This window comes from Dendrobates tinctorius, unplaced genomic scaffold (genome assembly GCF_039654945.1).
Source record: "Dendrobates tinctorius isolate UK_male_01 unplaced genomic scaffold, ASM3965494v1 ptg000293l, whole genome shotgun sequence".
NCBI lineage: Eukaryota > Metazoa > Chordata > Amphibia > Anura > Dendrobatidae > Dendrobates > Dendrobates tinctorius.
The window spans coordinates 23,444,812-23,465,028 of record NW_027361960.1 but is presented as its reverse complement, the minus strand read 5'-3'; the positions used below and the strand labels follow the sequence as shown (position 1 = coordinate 23,465,028).

The window sequence follows — 20,217 nt, the reverse complement described above, 5'->3', positions numbered from 1 at the left end:
GTCGATCCGATTTGTAGTTTTTAAAAAAATCGCATTTTAAGCAAAAAATTTTCCCATAGGAATTAATGGCGACTTTTCCATGACCCCCAACTGACATGGATTGAAGCCACAGCGCAGGTGCAGTGACCTTACAAAGATGGCAGCTATGCAAATGCAGTTTCCACACACAACCCGTATTAGCTAATAGAAGCTGACAGATCGCTGATTCAAGGTCTTAAAGGCGCAGCGCGCCAATGGCTTCTGAAAAGCCCCACCCAGTGATGGCTAACCTTGCCACTCCAGCTGTTGTAAAACTACAACTCCCAGCATGCCCTTGCAACCTGCAGCAGTTGAGGCAGTGTAGGAAGGGTAATCGACAGGGGGGGGTGACCCACTTCTTGCGGCCGACAGACACGATTCTGAGACAGGGGTTGTATTCAACAGGTCCGTTTTTATTTGCCACTTCTCTGACGACCACTGCAATTCACCACAGGACTTTCACACTTCTTTTGTTCACAGACCCGGGTACCTTCACTTCTTATTTTTGTCGTTGTGGCGTCCTTTATGGCTCTTCTCACTGTGGCTGCCCTAGGCCCATCCACCACAGCACTTCACCATTCCAAGTACGCCGTCCGCTTGGTGCCCCCAGACCGTCTACGGCTAGTGTCCTCTGGGCCACCCCCCGTGACCGCCTCAACTGTCAGTCCTCTCTGGAGCCTTTCTACCGTCTCTCTCTACAGCAGTACCTCCTTACTAGTGAGCTCCCCTGGTTGACTGGACCTTCCAGAACCTTCCCTCAACCTCTTATACTCCAGTCCTGGTAGCTCTGCCCACTATCACCTGACAGATTCTTTGACCAATGGCAGTTACACAGTCCCACTCCTACACTCCCCACTGCCCTCTAATGGTCAAACTACAGCACAGCACCCTTTCTCTTCATCTCAGCGCTTTTATACCTACACTGGGCCACCCCTCTGCCTCTTACTACAGGCAGATCAGTCCGTCAGTTCAACCTCCCTACACTAGCAGATGAGACATGCTGGGACTTGTAGTTCTCCAACAGCTGGAGTGCCAAGGTTTGCCATCACTGCAGTCGGACGCCATAGTTGCTTTAGAAGCCCAGTGTGCCAAAGTGGCCCCTGAGCGGCCCGGAGCGCCAAAGTGGCCCCCGAGGCAAAGTGGCAGCATGTGTCAACATGGTTAAAGTGGCTTACCGAGGGGCCGAATGTGGCTACCGAGGGGCCGAATGTGGCTACCGAGGGGCCGAATGTGGCTACCGAGGGGCCGAATGGGCCAAAGTGGCTACCGAGGGGCCAAAGTGGCTACCAAGGATTCCTGCATGCCAAAATGGCTACCAAGGGGCCAAAGTGGCTAACAAGGGGTCTTGCACATCAAAGTGACTACCAAGGGGCCAAAATGGCTACCCAGGGCCAGGGCCCTACATGGCAGACTTGCTCCTGAGGTTCATTGGCACCAAAGTGGTTTCTGAGGGTCCCTGGGAACCAGACTGGCTCCTGAGGGGGCCGGCACAACAAAGTGGGTCTTGGGCTTCACATACTAAAGTGGCCTCGCTTGCCAGACTGGCTCCTGAAAGGCCCCATCATAGTGGCTGTTGAGGGGCCACACCATGCCAAAGTGGCTTGTGAGGGGCTGTACTATGCCAGTCGATTTGGCTTTTACCAACTTAAGATGATTCGCACCACAAGAATGTCCACAAAATATTTCCATGAAAACGCGATATGCGCTTTTGTCCATTTTTATTTTTCAGGGGTACAGCTGCAATTAAATGGTTGCTATCTTTACTAAGATCCCCATCACACTGAACGAGCATCCGATCCATGACGTTTCAGCAATACCCCTCTATGACGGCGGCAATTGCTGCATTTGACAGTGGGATACAACATCGCAGGGGACATTCCTGAGCATGGCAGATCCCAGTCCCGGCCGTTTTCATCGCTGGGGTGTCATGCATCATACACTCCCAGCGAAGAAAATTGTTCATTGTGACTGCTGCGCTTGCAATGCTGCGATGTTGGGTTTGCGACGTTGCAGCGTCGCATTCGTCAGCGGTATCATTCAGTGTGAAGGGACCTTAAGGACTTACTAGTCCACTAACTGTACAATTTTATTGAGTAAATAGGGACCACTGCACTACTATAAGAAATGTATGTGACAAGGTTCCCTGATTTCTTTAACAAATGTTAGTGGCCTGATTAATGAAAATTGCCTTGAGTAAAACCATTTTGGTTGTCCATACCAACCAGAGGTCAGCTTTCATATTTGAAACTGCTGAGGTAAAATGAAAGCTGACCTCTGATTGGTTGTCAGAGCAACTCGAGCAGTCTGTCAGGCAGTTTCACTGTGTGAGTCTTGCTCTTCCTAGTCTGCTAGTCACCTTCTAATTTCTGTGTTCGGTGAAAAACATAAAGCAGAATTTCTGAAGGAATTTCCACTGAGGTAAATCTGCCCCTAAGGGTGTATTCACACGTGTGAGAGGAGCAGTTAACAAATCGCTGCCATTTTTTTTTCTCATAGCAAATTTTGCCATACAGTATTATGTAAGGGCTAGGAGCCAAAAAATAGGGCATGTCATTGTTTCTTTCCCACAACCCTAAAATACAGTAATTCACCTATGTTATTAATTTCCATGGGGGGAACTATGCCGTGCTTATTCCAGCAGATTTGCTACAGGTTTTGTGGCAATAAGGTCGTTGCACACAGGAGATTCTTTGGCACGTATATCGCCGGACATTTTAGCTCTACAAATCACAACCTATTATTTTCAATGGCCGTATTCACATGGCCACATGTGAATATGCCCTTACACTAAGCGGCTGCTGCGTCCACCTGCTCGACCGAGTGGGTGGCCATGGCCATAGACCTTCATTGCCGCGGTTGAGTGCTAGCGTCAATGAATGGCTGAGCACAATACTGAAATGTCTAATTTACAGTGGTGCAGTATCTCTCCAACTGACCGAGCACTTGTTCAGTGCCCAGTCTATCCGGGTACAAACACGTACAGCAGCTGCTTGGCCGAGTATCTGCAGACTGTTGGTGTGTGAGAGTACCCTTAAGGACTAATCAGATCTTGTCACGTCCTTTGACACCGCTCCCGACATTGGATATAGCGTGTACAGCATGAGAATTCCTCCCTTCCCTCCAGGTGTGTTTTCTGTCCTGCCCTCCAACCCATGTAATGTTATGAACTCTGTATTTATGGATTTTATTGTAATATATATATATATATAAAAAAAGTATTTTACATAAAGAATATATGATAATAAGAAAAAAGAAAATAAGTGTGGGTACATATATATATGTGTGTGTGTATGTATGTGTGTATATATATATATATATATATATATATATATATATATATATATATATATATATATACACATATACATACATGTTTCATTTTGGGTGTTTATTCTTGATGTATTGTTGTTAAGTCACAGCAGGATGGTATATGTTAACGGAGTGGATAAAATTATATCGGAAGGCACTAGTGCACGTCTGTGTGGCACCCTGCTTCCTGTTCCATTTCAATGATTTTAATTTTTAAAATGTGAGAGTTTCTGATTTATTGAAAGCTGTGGCCACCACCACCCATTTACAATTTACAAAGTTGTTTGTGTTTTTACTTCATATTGTCAAAGGGGCATGAAGCGTAAGAGCATCTGGTGTGTGTGGTGCAGTACCAGCACAGGCTTCCTGTTCTCTGACTTGGCATAAAACATTCTAATTCGCTTTCCTTTGATTTTAAAGCTATATGTAAGTAATCATACTGTAGTATGTGTACACTTATACACTGCTTTATAAGGGCTTGTACACAGTCCGATTTTTACATCCGAATTTGACCGATTATTCTGACTGTGTGTACTAGCCCTAAATGTGACTTCATTAGCTACATAAAAATAGTTTGTTTCCAGCAGACAAACTTTACATTAGCAGAGTCTACCTGTGAGAACTTGCTGCTAGAGAGATTATTCGTTGCAATCAGAATTTCTAGTGAAATCAATAAATCAAACTGAGCAGCCACGATTTCTTACATACAGACTCTGCCTAGGACCGTCTACCTGTTCTTCACAAGTGTCCGGACCCCGTTCATTTCATCATTGTGGGTCCCAGCGTCCCCTTGAAGCAAATGGTGGTGACATCACACAGGTCCTTTAGCCTGCACCCAATATTATATGATGGTGACATCACTACATCACCCCCATTGGCTTCATATACAACCCATCCCAGGTTGTGCCATCGCTATACACAACATTCATATTCTAACTTTACTTTCTTACAGTCGACACCTGATACCCTGCTGTAAAGCTGGCAGCGCTGTTCAGGCACCATGTATTTCCTTTCAGGAAATGCCCATCTAGTTATGTATACCCCTCCTCACATGTAAAGCGCCATGGAATAAATGGCACTATAATAATAACAATTCTGTTTATGATTATGGGCTGTACACGACATTAGTCTTATTGAATCGAGGCCTAAGTTTCTTCCGCTAAAGTGTTACCCTGCCCTGAAATTTCTCATTCCAACAAGATGCAACAGGCTAAAAATGGACTAGTACTAGTGATGGGCGAGTAGCATCGTTGCTCGGGTGATCTCTGAGTATTTTGGCGTGCTCAGAGATTTAGTTTTTGTCGTCTCAGCTGCATGATTTGTTATTTGCAGACAGGCTGAATACATGTGGGAATTCCCTAACAATCAGGCATTCCACACATGTATTCAGCAGTCTAGCAGTCGCAAATCATGTAGCTGAGACGACGAAAATTAAATCTCCAAGCACGCTAAAATACTCGGTGACCACCCGAGCATGCTCGGGGAGACCCAAGCAACGAGTATACTCGCTCATCACTAGTACTAGTCCATTTCTGTCGGAGTTGTGCCAGATTTATTAAATGGCATGCACATCTTAATAAATTAGGTGCATGTTACTCGAGCTGCTCCATTCATTAAGCCTGATGTGAACAATGCCAGTCTTAACCCTGCTGTTATGTTCGGTCAAAAACGACCGATTTTGAACTGTAATATTTTTTAAAATATTCAAGATGTGGTTCTGAAACCTGTGGTTGATTGACTTTTCCTCATTTGAGGGGTTCTTACTATGGGTATTTTTTTTTTTTTTGTTTACTTTTTGCTCCACAATTTTTTATACACTTGTACTGTTCGGTCAAAAATGACCGATAGGCTTTTATAGTGATCTCCAGCCATTTTATGAGTAAAATAAAGGACCTATAATCTCATTTTGGACTGTATATTACATCTACCCCCTTTCTGACATCTGACGTACTATCCCGTCCATGGGACCTGGGCCCCTATGCCCATGGACGGGATAGTACGTCATCGCGATCAGCAGCGCTCACAGTGTGAGTGCCGCTGATCGCTGCCGGGCGTCAGATGATTATCACAGCTGACACCCGGCACTGTGTCAGGGGCGGTCACGGACCGCCCCCAACACGTTAACCCCTGGCACACCGCAATCAAACATGAGCGCAGTGTACCGGGGGTTTAGGGAAGCATCCCTCCGTGCTTCCCTGAGCCCTTCGCAGCAGCGTGATGTGCAGCGCTGCTGCGGGGGCCTCCATCCTTACAGGTCCACAGATCCAATATGGCACCGGGGGCCTGCAGGGAGACGGCTTCCTCATGCCTGCTGAGCGCCGGCATGAGGAAGCCTGCTGATCTGTCACAGCGATCTGTGATGTGACCAATCAGCGATCTGTCTCATGACAGTGATGTCCCCCCTGGGACATTGTAATAAAGTTAAAAAAAAAAAAAAAAAAATTGTAAAAATAATTTATAAAAAAAATCGCTAAATAAATAAAAAAAAAAAAAAAATTCCCTAATTCATTTTGGAAATAAAAAAAAACAAAAGTACACATTTGGTATCGCCGCGTCCGTTATGACTCGCCCTATAAAACTGTCCCACTAGTTAACCCCTTTAGCGAACCCCTTAAAAAATAAAAGACAAAGCAAAAAATAATGATTTATTATCATACCGCCGTACAAAATGTGCAATAACGCGCAATCAAAAAGACGGATATAAATAACCATGGTACCGCTGAAAACGTCATGTAGTCCCCCCGCAAAAAAGCGAGCTGCCACACAGCCTCATCAGCGAAAAAATAAAAAAGTTATAGCTCACAGAATAAAGCGATGTAAAAATGATTATTTTTTATATAAAATTGTTTTCATTGCATAAAAGCGCCAAAACACAAAGACATAAATGAGGTACCGCTGTAATCGTGCACACCTGAAGAATAAAACTGCCTTATCAATTTTACCTCACGCGGAACGGTGTAAACGCACCCCCCAAATGAAATTCTTGAAATGCTGGTTTTTGTTCATTCTGCATCCCAAAAATCGGAATAAAAAGCGATCAAAAAATGTCACGTGCCCGAAAATGGTACCAATAGAAACGTCAACTCGTCCCGCAAAAAATAAGACCTCACATGACTCTGTGGGTCAAAATATGGAAAAATTATAGCTCTCAAAATGTAGTGATGCAAAAACGATTTTTACAATAAAAAGCGTCTTTTAGCGTGTGACAGCTGCCAAACATAAAAACCCGCCATAAATAGTAAATCAAACCCCCGTTATCACCCCCTTAGTTAGGGAAAAAATAATAAAATTAAAAAAATTATTTCCATTTTCCAGTTAGGGCTAGGGTTAGGGCTGAGATTATGGTTAGGGGTGTGTTGGGGTTAGGGTTAGAGTTAAAATTGGGGGGTTTCCACTGTTTGGGCACATCAGGTGCTCTCCAAATGCAACATGGCGTCTGATCTCAATTCCAGCCAATTCTGCGTTGAAAAAGTCAAATGGTGCTCCTTCCCCTTCCAAGCTCTGCCATGCGCCCAAACTGTGGTTTACCCCCACATATGGGGTATCAGCCTACTCAGGACAAATTGCAAAACTACTTTTGGGGTCCAATTTCTTCTGTTAACCTTAGGAAAATAAAAAATAGGGGGCAAAAATATCATTTTTGTGGAAAAAAAATGATTTTTTTATTTTCACGCCCGGATGTTATAAACTTCTGTGAAGCACTGGGGGGTTCAAAGTGCTCACCACACATCTAGATAAGTTCCTTAGGTGGTCTAGTTTCCAAAATGGGGTCACTTGTGGGGGGTTTCCACTGTTTAGGTACATCAGGGGCTCTCCAAAGGCAACATGAGACCCGCAGACCATTCCATCAGTCTGCATTCCAAAACGTCACTACTTCCCTTCCAAGCCCCGACGTGTGCCCATACAGTAGTTTTCTCCCACATGTGGGGTATCAGCGTACTCAGGACAAATTGGACAACAACTTTTGGGGTCCAATCTCTCCCGTTACCCTTGGGAAAATAAAAAAATTGGGGACTAAAAGATCATGTTTGTGGAAAAAATGATTTTTTTTTTTTTTATTTTCACTCCCGGGCATTATAAACTTCTGTGAAGCACTGAGGGGTTCAAAATGCTCACCACACATCTAGATAATTTCCTTGGGGGGTCTAGTTTCCAAAATGGTGTCATTTGTGGGGGTTTCCACTGTTTTGGTACCTCAGGGGCTTTACAAACGCGACATGGTGTCCGATCTCAATTCCAGCCAAAAAAGTCAAATGGCGCTGCTTCCCTTCTGAGCGCTGCAATGCGCCCAAATAGTCATTTACACCCACATATGGGGTATCAGCGTACTCAGGACAAATTGCACAATAATTTTTAGGATCCTGTTACCCTTGGGAAAATAAAAATTGGGGGTGAAAAGATCATTTTTGTGGAAAAAATATGATTTTTTAATTGTACGGCTGTACGTTATAAACTTCTGTGAAGCCCTTGGGGGTTCAAAGTTCTCACCACATATCTAGATGAGTTCCTTGGGTGTCTAGTTTCCAAAATGGGGTCAATTGTGGGGGATTTCCACTGTTTAGGTACATCAGGGGCTCTCCAAACGTGACATGGTGTCCGATCTGAATTCCAGCCAATTTTACATTGAAAAAGTCAAACGGCGCTCCTTCCCTTCTGAGCTCTGCCATGCGCCGAAACAGTGGTTCCCCCCCACATATCGGGTATCAGTTTACTCAGGACAAATTGCACAATAACTTTTGCAGTCCAATTTCTCCTGTTACCCTTGGTAAAATAAAAAAAAATTGGACCTGAAGTAATTTTTTTGTGGGAAAAAAAGTTAAATGTTCATTTTTTTTTTTTTTATATACATTCAAAAAATTCCTGTGAAGCACCTGAAGAGTTAATAAACTTCTTGAATGTGGTTTTGAGCACCTTGAGGGGTGCAGTTTTTAGAATGGTGTCACTTTTGGGGATTTTCTATCATATAGACCCCTCAAAGTGACTTCAAATGTGATGTGGTCCGTAAAAATAAAATGGTGTTGCAAAAATGAGAAATTGCTGGTCAACTTTTAACCCTTATAACTAACAAAAAAAATTTTGGTTCCAAAATTGTGCTGATGTAAAGTAAACATGTGGGAAATGTTACTTACTAAGTTTTTTGTGTGCCATATCTCTATGATTTAAGGGCATAAAAATTCAAAGTTGGAAAATTGCAAAATTTTTAAAATTTTCACCAAATTTCCATTTTTTTCACAAATAAACGCAAGTTATATGACTGAAATTTTACCACTATCATGAAGTACAATATGTGATGAGAAAACAATGTCAGAATCACCGGATCCATGGAAGCGTTCCAGAGTTATTTCCTTATAAAGGGACAGTGGTCAGAATTGTAAAAATTGGCCCGGGCGTTAACATGCCAACCTCCCTTGGAGGTTAAGGGGGTACTACTATTTGTCAATTTATCTGGGTCCTTTTGGTCCATGCAGATTTACACATACATACATTTTCTCATTACAATACTGCTGATGGATTACCTTCCAGTATAGTTATGTGACAAATATTTTTACCCTGCTGTTCATGTTAAATAGAAAGAGTACTAATAAATTCTGTCTGAAAAGTGTGTTTGCTTTACTCTGAGCTCTTATCCTAAAGGGTGGGGGGTGTTTTATTTTATCTTATCAGTAGACAATTGCCATAGTAGTCTATCCAGTTTCAATTTTCAGTCCAGCTGGAGAGAGCAGAGAGGACATATACAGACAACAGAGTTCTGAAGGATCATCGTTAAATATGCAATATGCATAAATATTCCAATAAAGCCATGTTAAATGTTTTGACACAAAAAAATAAAAAGTAAGTTTTTGTTTCCATTTTTCATTTGTTTATAAACAACCAGGTTCACATACAATATAATACTGCAAACATTTTTCAATTAAAACACTTAAATTAGCTAAAAATCAAGACTTTATTAGGTCTGGTCAAAAATGACCGGAACATAACAAGTGTATAGTGGTAACGAACAGAATAGCAGGATTAATAAATTAGGGCCATTGACCTAAATTTACTACTGGAGTAAAGTACAATGTGTCCCAAAAAGAAACAAATATAAGAATTTGGATATGCAAAAGCAATCTGCAGATTACCACATAAAGTGACACGTCAGATTTTAAAATAAATTGGCTCAATCACTAATCGTTTTAAGCATACTAAGCTATTTTTATTTATTTTTTTTCTAAATGTATATATGTCATCTTTTCTTCCTATGTTGAATTTTTCCTTTTTTATTAGTATTTTGGATGCAGCCCTCTTTGTATGCCTGCGTGTGCTCTGTGACTTTTACATCAGTTTTGTGTTTTTGGGGAGAATCTAGGATTGCATGTTACTAATGAAGTGCTTTTCTAGAGTGACGTGATCTCACGTCTCCTCCTGTATTGGATCATTACCTCTGTGGTGACGGCTGGGCGGACTTGTGATGCTTTATGGGGAAAAAAAAGCCTTTCTTAGGGTGGAGACTTAGTGACTCATTGTAAGAAGTTTCCTACAAGATTAGTCGGCTGTACAGAAGGCAGCACTGGAGCATTTATTACTTTGCACATCTATGGAATGGGCTGACATCTCCGCCAAGAATTTGGAACATCTGAAACAGTTTTTCCGACCAAAAGATTTATTGCGATCGTTAACTATGGAGCACGCTGATCATAATAGTTGTCTTGTCAGACAGGAGTATGGTGAGTGTTTGTTTAGGAGATGGACACTGTACCTGCTGCTTTCTCTGTATATGGATTTCTGTGGTTACTTGGCGTATCTGCAAGGATGTTCTACCCTTTGTAAGCCTGAAGTACTTGTGCGAGACACACGGAACAAATCAACTTGTAATTCCAGAATAACTGATTTGTAAAGCTCAACCTTTTCTATGGTAAGGCTGAGTTCACACCTGTCCGGCCATACTAGGGCCGAGCACTTAGATGACCGCCGTTAATAGCGCTTTCATTGGTCAGTGGTTGCACGGTTCTGCCGCAAAGAGGGGAATGATGGCCATCCCAGCGATAGTTCTGCCGGCTGCAGACACAGACCTCCCCGCTCTGCATGTCCATACAGTTCTCAGTTGCATCATTGGTGCACTCTGCCCACAACAAGTAATTCTTGTCTATAAATGTTGCACTAGATGGCAATTATTTTTTACAGAGGTAACTCCATATTTGACTGCAGCAGTTGTGTGGTTATTTCTGCAATAAATTTCAATCAAGCATTTACTTTCTTCCTTTCTTGCCATCACCCAGCCATCGCAATGTAGCAGAAGTGAATGCCAGTCAGTCATCTGTTATATAACCTCTCCCTTACTTCCCGTGCTTCTGTTGACGTTTCATGTAAGGTGCAAACGTCAGTGTCACACAACTTGTCATGATGCCAATATATTTAATAGCCGCTTTACCATCACAGGGATTACTACCTGTTCTTATGTTTGCAGCAAACAGAGTAAAAAAAGCAACGCTCTAAATTACTAACGTCACAAAAACCAGTGATGTTATAGTGATATTGCTAGCGATATCGCTTAGTGTGACAGGCCCTTCATTTTATTTTGTTCCCAAACCTTTTTGACCTCTGTTAAGATTGGACATTATTGGCCCATCTGTGTCGTCTCAGTCTTGGTGTTCCTGACCATTATCTGTTTAGGGGCCATGGTGCTTGTGCATGTGTTGCAGTTTCTTCAATTTTGCACATCAGCCCATTCATCTTAGCACCTAAGATAAACTAAAGCACCACCTTTAACACCCTCTTGCACAGCTGTCAAGCAGCAGCATAAGGCCAGGGTCACACATGCGAGGAATACTGCCGAGTCTTTCATGTTGATACTCGGAACTCCCGCTGGCACTCGGGAGGGGAGCAATATATGCTGCCGCACGCTCTGCTCAAGAGTGCTGGAGGCAGTGCTGGATACTAACATGCGAGACTCGGCCGTATTCCTTGCATGTGTGATCTCGGCCTTAGCCTTCAGCTCCCCTGCAAATCAAAGAAAATGCCTTATCTGATTCTCCTGTGCCGTTTGCTAATTGTTATGGAACAGTCCCTTGGGCATCGCTGGTTTGTGCTTGGCACCTTCTATCCAGAGCTGTGGAGTCGGAGTCATGGAGTCGGTGCTCATTTTGGTGGAGTCGGAATAAAATGGACCGACTCCGACTCCTAAAATATATAATAAATTGGGTACAGTAGTTAAATGCAGAATGTGCTGAATATTTTTTCATAGGAATTTGGGAAAGTTATGAAATGTCCTATAAATGACTGTTCTATTCCTGATCTAAGTCTACATTCACACACAGCGTTTTTGCTGCGTTTTTTTGAGTATACGTTTTTCAGTTGCAAAAGACTGTTAGAATTTGTATTATGGCAAGAAAAAAGCAGCTGAGTAAAGAAAAACGAGTGGCCATCATTACTTTAAGAAATTAAGGTCAGTCAGTCTGAAAAATTGGGAAAACTTTGAAATTGTCCCCAAGTGCAGTGGCAAAAAACATCAAGCGCTACAAAGAAACTGGCTCACATGAGGACCGCCCCAGGAAAGGAAGACCAAGAGTCACCTCTGCTGCGGAGGATAAGTTCATCCGAGTCACCAGCCTCAGAAATCGCAGGTTAACAGCAGCTCAGATTAGAGACCAGGTCAATGCCACACAGAGTTCTAGCAGCAGACACATCTCTAAAACAACTGTTAAGAGGAGACTTTGTGCAGCAGGCCTTCATGGTAAAATAGCTGCTAGAAAACCACTGCTAAGGACAGGCAACAAGCAGAAGAGACTTATTTGGGCTAAAGAACACAAGGAATGGACATTAGACCAGTGGAAATCTGTGCTTTGGTCTGATGAGTCCAAATTTGAGATCTTTGGTTCCAACCACCGTGTCATTGTGCGACGCAGAAAAGGTGAACGGATGGACTCTACATGCCTGGTTCCCACCGTGAAGCATGGAGGAGGAGGTGAGATGGTGTGGGTGTGTTTTGCTGGTGACACTGTTGGGGATTTATTCAAAATTGAAGGCATACTGAACCAGCATGGCTACCACAGCATCTTGCAGCGGCATGCTATTCCATCCGGTTTGTGTTTAGTTGGACCATCATTTATTTTTCAACAGGACAGTGACCTCAAACACACCTCCAGGCTGTGTAAGGGCTATTTGACCAAGAAGGAGAGTGATGGGGTGCTACGCCAGATGACCTGGCCTCCACAGACATCAGACCTGAACCCAATCGAGATGGTTTGGGGTGAGCTGGACTGCAGAGTGAAGGCAAAAGGGCCAACAAGTGCTAAGCATCTCTGGGAACTCCTTCAAGACTGCTGGAAGACCATTTCCGGTGATTACCTCTTGAAACTCATCAAGAGAATGCCAAGAGAGTGCAAAGCAGTAATCAAAGTAAAAGGTGGCTACTTTGAAGAACCTAGAATATAAGACATATTTTCAGTTGTTTCACACTTTTTTGTTATACAATTCCACATGTGTTAATTCATTGTTTTGATGCCTTCAGAGTGAATCTACAATTTTCATAGTCATGAAAATAAAGAAAACTCTTTGAATAAGGTGTGTCCAAACTTTGGTCTGTACCGTATGTATGTAATCGATATTATACAGTATTACATATTTACAATTTATTACAGTTTTTTGTGGTCTAAAGTTGTATTTCAATAAATAGATATTATGTTCTATCTAAATATCTTGATTATTGGATCATAGAAATGATTAAATGTCTGATGTTCACATTGTACTACAATAAATTTTTCACTTAAATATAAGCAATATATGTCGGAGTCGTGGAGTCGGAGTTGGAATCGGTGTAAGGGAAATTGAGGAGTCGGAGTCGCAGGTTTGGCTTACCGACTCCAGTCCTGCTTCTGTCTCTCAGCAATAGTTGATCTTCCTGCTTTGATGGAGGTCGATGACGTCTCCTCATCATTCATTTAGTGCTGCAAATCTAAAGCCTGTGCAGTTTAAAAGTGAAATGCAAGGGAAATCTCTGCAATATGTCTTTTGCACAATTCAGATGTGTCAACTCGACGATTACAGTTGGTGGCATATATCTGATACTTGTACTGATTTATGATGGCCTCCATCTTCCCTTGTTAATGGCCACCTCGGTGGAGGTGGCAGCACCTCACAACTACTCTTAACTTCCCGTTCATTCAGGCCACATAACTACAGGTGTGCAACTACCACTCCTCGGGAGAAAATGTGTCCTAACCTGACCAACATAGTCTTCCTTCACTCCAGCTTCCAGATCTGGATGACACTTGATCTCCTTAGCTAATATAGATAGCACATTCTATAGGCATCCTACTTCTTGCTACCTGAGTATAGTCTTCTCATCTTCACACACACCACCCTTAATGCTGGCCTGCCAATGTATGTTCCTTCTTTCCAACAACTGACTGACAAACAGGAACAAAGTTCTTATGCCCACTTAACTCCTCCCTTCACGGGCTAGCCCTATAGTTAATCTTTTTTGTGCAGGCTAACCGTTGCAGGCCACACAATAGATAAAACATATAAAACAGGATGGTGCATTTTATAAATACAAAGGTCTTCTGACGGAGTGCCAGCTATCTTTTCTACTTCATTACAAAAACACAGACTTTTTGCCTTGAGTGAACTGATGAGTCGGAAGTAAAGATGGTGCATTCACATTACTTGTCTTTGCCTTCAGCAGGACACAGTGAAGCACGCCTGCACTGATTTGTGCTTAAACTGCACAGGCTCAAGATATGCAGCGCTGCGGGGATGACATCATTCGCGTCCATCAACAGGCAGAGCGCATATTTCGGATGAGAGAGGGAGGGGGCAAGTACAGAGCAGCCCCACCCCTCCGACCAGACCAATTCAATAGGCATACAGCAAGGGAGAGTTGTATAAGGTAAATTTTTTGGTCTGTGGGGGAGCTGAGGGCTTGTACACTTGTTACATGACTGTTGTGTAAGAGGGCATCAAGTTGGTGGACCTTGCCAATCTGATATTAATGATCTACTTAAAAGCAGGGTGTCTGAGTTGTGGAGTTGGTGTCCATTTTGGTGGAGTCAGTATGAATTGTCCGACTCCTGAAATATACAATAAATTGGGTTCAGTAGTACAATGCAGGATGTGCTATAAATGTTTTCATAATTACTTTGGAAAGTTATGAACTGTCCTACAAATGTCTGTTCTTTTAGCAGAGATGAATCTGTGCTGCACATTATGTACATGCTTAGTAGTGAGGCCGTGCTGTGGGATCGTCAGTCTGGGAAATTGGGGAGTCTGAGGTTTGACTTACCGTCTCCACAGCCCTGCTTAAAAGACTACCAAATACTCAATGATTGAACAAAGTGCTCGTTCGCCAGATGAAATTATTTTTAAAGAGGGCCTGTCGAAGTGATCGGTTTTTGCTCAAATTTTATTTACTGCTGCTCCCCTGAGTTTTTTTTTTTTTTTTTTTTTTTTTTTTAAATCTGCCATATGATTCCAGAGAGATGGAACACTTCATGCTAATTTTATGATCTTTACAAGAGGGCGTTACAAATTGTGTGCTCTCTACTCTGACATACATTGTAATGCATTTACCTTGAACCAGAGGCAGGAGCTAAATGTGAACAAAGCTCTAGAATCTGGATAAATATGCATGTTCAGCGCATATCCTTTAAGTTTTTTAGGCTTTGTTTTTTTAAACCCAGTTTAGACCATCTTACCATGCAGGCCCCCCAGGGTCAGACTCATCATGGGGTAGGTTTCGCTGCTCTTAGTGCTTGTGGGCAGAGGGAACACAGTGTGCTTTTTTTATTTCACATTGCTGTTGAGAAATAGGATTAACCAATATTGGTCATATCGCTTACGATGGACGCCTCCATGCTTCAAGAGCTGGACCCCCTATCTTTTATCTGAGCACATTCTTAGCAGGACACACAGCTTATTTGTACATTGCCTAGAAGGGTGTATACTCAGTTTGGCTTTTGTTTCCATTAATTTACTGGATTTCCAGACAATAAATTGCTACATGTACATAAAGCTTAAAGGGAACCATGAACAGCTTGAATCGGAGCCTGACTGCATGGTTGCAGCCATTTATGTCGCTCTCTGAAACACTGCAGCATTTTGGAGAAAACCTGATTTGAAAAGCTAGCAGAAGAAAATGGAGAGAGACCTGACTAGTTTGTGCTGCTCTGGCTGGCTTCTCTCTACATGTTGATAGGTCTCTCCCAGCTTTTCAAACCTTTTTTTTTTTCCTGAAGTATAACAATGTTTCAGAGAGAGACCTTCCTGGCTGCAATCATACAGTTCATGCCTCCTGGAGTTCAGGCAGTATGCATCTAATGAAAGGTATCCTATAAAGGATAACTGTTCAGAAAAAGCTGTCCTATGCGTTCAGGAGGATTAACACTATATCTGTGTTTATATCCAGCATTTTCACCAGATTTTCCCTTGGCAGACCCTATCTCATAATTTGCAATTGACTCTGGGCTATTGGGTAGAGATTAGCTTCAGTGATGATTTCTGCTTAACAAATCAGGCCGTAGCAGGTATCCAGCTCCAGATTTGATAGAAAGCTGTATGATTGTGTTTTTCTGCTCTACCTCCCACTCTTCGTCATAAAGTATGATAGAGGATGTAAACTAACACCTGCTAGTAGAGTTGAGCGAAACGGGTCGAAAAAATTCAAAAGTCCCCGACTTTCGCCAAAGTCGGGTTTCATGAAACGAAACCCGACCTTAGCGTATGAGGTCGGCGACTTTAGCGCCAAAGTCGCGTTTCAAAAGATGCTTTAGCGCCCTTTTTCAGCCAATCAGGAAGAACGGACACTGTGGGCAACGTGATGACATAGGCAGCAGTCTCCACCCTCTTGGAGAAGGGCATGCAAGTAATTGGCTTGCTTTGTGGGGCCTCACAGGGGGTATAAAAGGGCGTGTACGCCAACCGCCATGTTGCTGCTGCTGATTCTGTAGGGAGAGCGTTAGGAAGGCAAAAAGAAAAAAAAAAACTGCTTCAGCTGATGGCGCTTTTCACTGTAGTTACTGTGCAGTGAAAGGTGAAGATTTTTGCTCTTGTGCAGCAGCGCTGGTGGTGATTAGCCTGCCTTTTAAGGCTAGCTGCATTGCTGTGCGCACACTGGTGTTCAAACTGCTTTTTTAAAAGCAATCCAAATTTTATTGTTTTGTCCTGGTGAGGTACTGAGCGTTCATTTTTTCACACACCATACAGCGGTGTACGCTCCTCACACAGTACCGGGTAACGGCTGTTATCACGGCCAAACTGAAGCTATCTAAGTGTGTGACTCTGTAAGGAAAAGCCGAGGAGTTTGTCCGTTCTTACAGACCTATACTCTAGGGAGATTCCAATTCTGCCCAATTCTATATACACCTTGTAGTTTGTCATACACTAGGAAATTTCTGCCTGTCACATTGCAGTGTAATATAAACAGGGCCTGACAGAATCCAACTGTGTCCTGAAGTCTAGAGAGATTCAAATTCTCCCCAGTCCTCTATACACCTTTCTTACACCATCCAGAATCTGCCTGTCACATTGCGGTGTAATATAAACTGGGCCTGACAGAATCCAACTGTGTCCTGAAGTCTAGAGAGATTCCAATTCTCCCCAGTCCTCTATACACCTTTCTTACACCATCGAGAATCTGCCTGTCACATTGCGGTGTAATATAAACTGGGCCTGACCGAATCCAACTGTGTCCTGAAGTCTAGAGAGATTCAAATTCTCCCCACTACTATATACACCTTTCTTACACCATCCAAAATCTGCCTGTCACATTGCCGTGTAATATAAACTGGGCCTGACAGAATCCAACTGTGTCCTGAAGTCGAGAGATTCCAATTCTCCCCACTACTATATACACCTTGTACCTTGTTTTACAGTACCATATAGTTGGTGGTTTTTTGGGTACATTTTCCCCAAAAACGAGGAGGTGTGGTGGAAGTGGGCGGGGGTTGGCAGCTGGTAATGATGGTGTTGGTGGTGGATCTGCTGGTAGTGGCAAAAGCAAAATAGCACCTAATGCAGGAGGTGTTAAGCCTGCGTCATCGTCTGGCTCCACAAGGCCTCGAAGGCTCCCTTTTCTGGGAGTAGGTAAACCGCTTTTAAAGCCGGAGCTTCAAGAACAAGTTTTGGCTTACATTGCTGACTCAGACTCCAGCTCTATCACCTCCTCTTCTGAAGTTTTAAAAAATAAAAGCACTGAGTCGTCATTGGAGGCTCATGGTCATGAACCACACCTTTCCTTGTGTCCTTCACCCCAACCAAAATTGAAGGATGCGGCAGGCCACAATACAGATTACTCCATGGAGCTGTTTTCACATACCATGCCTGGGTTATCAAGTCAAATTGTGAATTACCCAGGCCAAGATGAATCTGACATGGAGTGCACTGATGCACAGCCACTGATAGATGATTCTGCTGGTACATTGACTCAGAGCACTACGTTGTCCTCACAGTGTACTGAGGCAGAATCTGACCCTGTGAAACTCAGGTGCCCCTTCCCGCATACTATACCACCATACACGGTGACACAGAGGAAGGTGCACATGACATTGAAGAGGAGGTGATGGATGACCCAGTTGTTGACCCAGATTGGCATCCATTGGGGGAAGAGGGTGCCTCTGCCAATAGCTCAGAAGAGGAGGAGGAGCATCCGCAGCGGGCATCAACATCACAACAGCTGTTATCTGGCAGGCCCGGAGCAGTCCAAAAACAGGTTACAAAAACCAAGAGAGTTGCAGGACAGCTTAGCCAGACGGTCAAAATAGCACAGCGTGCAAGGCCTCAAAATATCTTCCATAGTAGGAAGAGTGCAGTGTGGCACTTTTTTGAACAAAATCCTAATGATCAGGCAAAGGTAATCTGTAAGAAGTGCGCAAAGACCTTTAGCCGAGGGAAAAATCTGAGAAATTTGAATACCAGTTGCATGCTAAGACATTTAACCACCATGCACTTGCAAGCATGGACGGACTACCAAACCTCACGTACCACATGTGCAACTGCTCCCAAAGAAGGTAGGCAGCAGCACTACATTGTTTCCCCCACTGTAAGCCCACCGGTTAGCACACCACCAGCAGCAAATGTTGAGTTGTCGTCGCAAGGGCAAATCAGTCAGGGAATCACCGTTATTGCAAAGAAAGACTGAATCTAGGCCATCAGAAAGAACACCAACTCCATCGCCATCATCAACCCCCTCTCAGTCCGCCATGTCCACCGCTAGTTTGACCATATGCATCTCTCAAGTCCAGCTCACCCTACCCTAGACTATGAGTAGGACAAGAAAGTACTCATCCTCTCATCCACGTACACTGGGTTTGAACGCCAACATTGCCAAACTAATCTCGTTAGAGATGATGCCCTATTGGTTGGTTGAAAGCGCAGCTTTCCGCGAACTCATGGCCTACGCAGTACCACGCTATGACCTACCCAGTCGCCACTTCTTTTCTCGCAAAGCCATCCTAGCCCTCCACCTTCATGTGAAAGACCGCATGCACTCAAGCAATCAGTGAGTGGAAAGGTGCACTTCACAACTGATGCATGGTCCAGTAGGCATGGCCAGGGCCGTTACGTGTCCATCACTGCGCACTGGGTTAATGTGGTGGATGCAGGGTCCACAGGGGACAGCTGTAGTGGGACAGTGCTGCCTAGCCCACGGTATAGGAAACAGTTGGCTGTAGGCGTTCGACCCTCCTCCTTCTCCAGAAGCGAAAGCTCGTCCACAGAACGCAGTCACACGAGCACTCCATCCGCAGCTGCCAGTGTTGCACACGAGGTGTCCCCCCTATTGATCAGCTAGTGGAAAGCGTCAGCAGGCTGTTTTGAAGATGATGTGTTTGGGCGACAGACACACCGCGGAGGTACTGGCCGACTACTTTCAGCAACAAACTGAGTCATGGCTGGGCAGTCTACATCTTGAGGCAGGCGAGGTAGTTAGTGATAACGGACGGAATTTTGTGGCAGCCATAGCTCTTTCAAAACTCCGACACATACCTTGCTTGGCTCACACCTTGAACCTGGTGGTGCAGTGCTTCCTCAATAATTATCCAGAGTTAACAGGTCAGCTCCAGAAGGTACAAAGACTGTGCTCGCACATTCGCAGGTTGCCGGTACTCTCCAGTCGTATGCAGAAGCTGCAGCGATTGCTCCACCTTCCCAAGCACCGCCTAATTATTGACGTTGCAACAAGGTGGAACTCCACCCTGCACATGGTTGAGTGGCTGTGCGAACAGAGGCAGGCCGTAATGCATTTGTGGGAGGATGCACGGGCAGGCATTTTGAGGGCAGACATGGAGTTGACAGGTGTGCAGTGGTCGAAGCTGAAAGACCTCTGTAAAGTCCTTCAGTGTTTTGAGGAATGCATACGGCTGGTAAGTGCAGACGACGCCATCATAAGCATGATCATCCCACTTATGCGTCTGCTCATGCAAACTTTGACGCACATTAAGGAGCAGGCGTCTGCAGCCGAGGATGATGAGGAAGAGGAGGAGGGAAGCCTTGATGACAGTCAGCCATTGTCTGCTCCGGGAACTCTCCTGGCCGAGGTGGAGGAAGAAGAGGAGCAGGAGGATGATGATGGGGATGATTATTTAGGGGAGGAGGATGCTTCTCATGGGGCAATAGAAAATGTTGGCGTGGCAAGGTCTGGTACAGGGTTTGTGCGTGACTGGAGGGATGTGGATTTGCCAGAAAGTGCTCCTCCACCCAGCACTCGCAGTGCATCATTGACACCGGGAACATTGGCCCACATGTCAGATTATGCCTTGCAGATCCTAAAAAGGGACCCCCGCATTGCCAAAATGATGAATGATGACGACTACTGGTTGGCCAGCATCCTGGATCCACGCTGTAAAGGCAAATTCCAAAACATCATGCCACAGGAGAACCTTGACCTAATATTGGCTAGCAAACAAGCAACTCTGG

General features: G+C 44.0%; 1 protein-coding gene across 3 annotated transcripts in view; it reads left to right on the top strand.

The window, feature by feature from the left end:
* MAP3K4 (mitogen-activated protein kinase kinase kinase 4) overlaps positions 1 to 20,217 on the top strand; it is a 141,622-nt gene that overhangs the window by 53,615 nt on the left and 67,790 nt on the right. The window contains exon 1 of one of the 3 annotated variants that reach the window (XM_073560184.1): positions 9,907 to 10,034. The exons of 1 other annotated variant lie outside the window; for it this stretch is intronic. Coding sequence is in view for 1 of the 2 variants with exons in the window: in XM_073560182.1 (XP_073416283.1) it covers positions 14,049 to 14,197 (149 nt within the window). In the remaining variant the exon portion in view is untranslated. Of the gene's footprint in view, positions 1 to 9,906; positions 10,035 to 13,990; positions 14,198 to 20,217 lie in introns of those variants that run through there. One more of the 3 variants, XM_073560182.1, reaches the window with a different exon arrangement.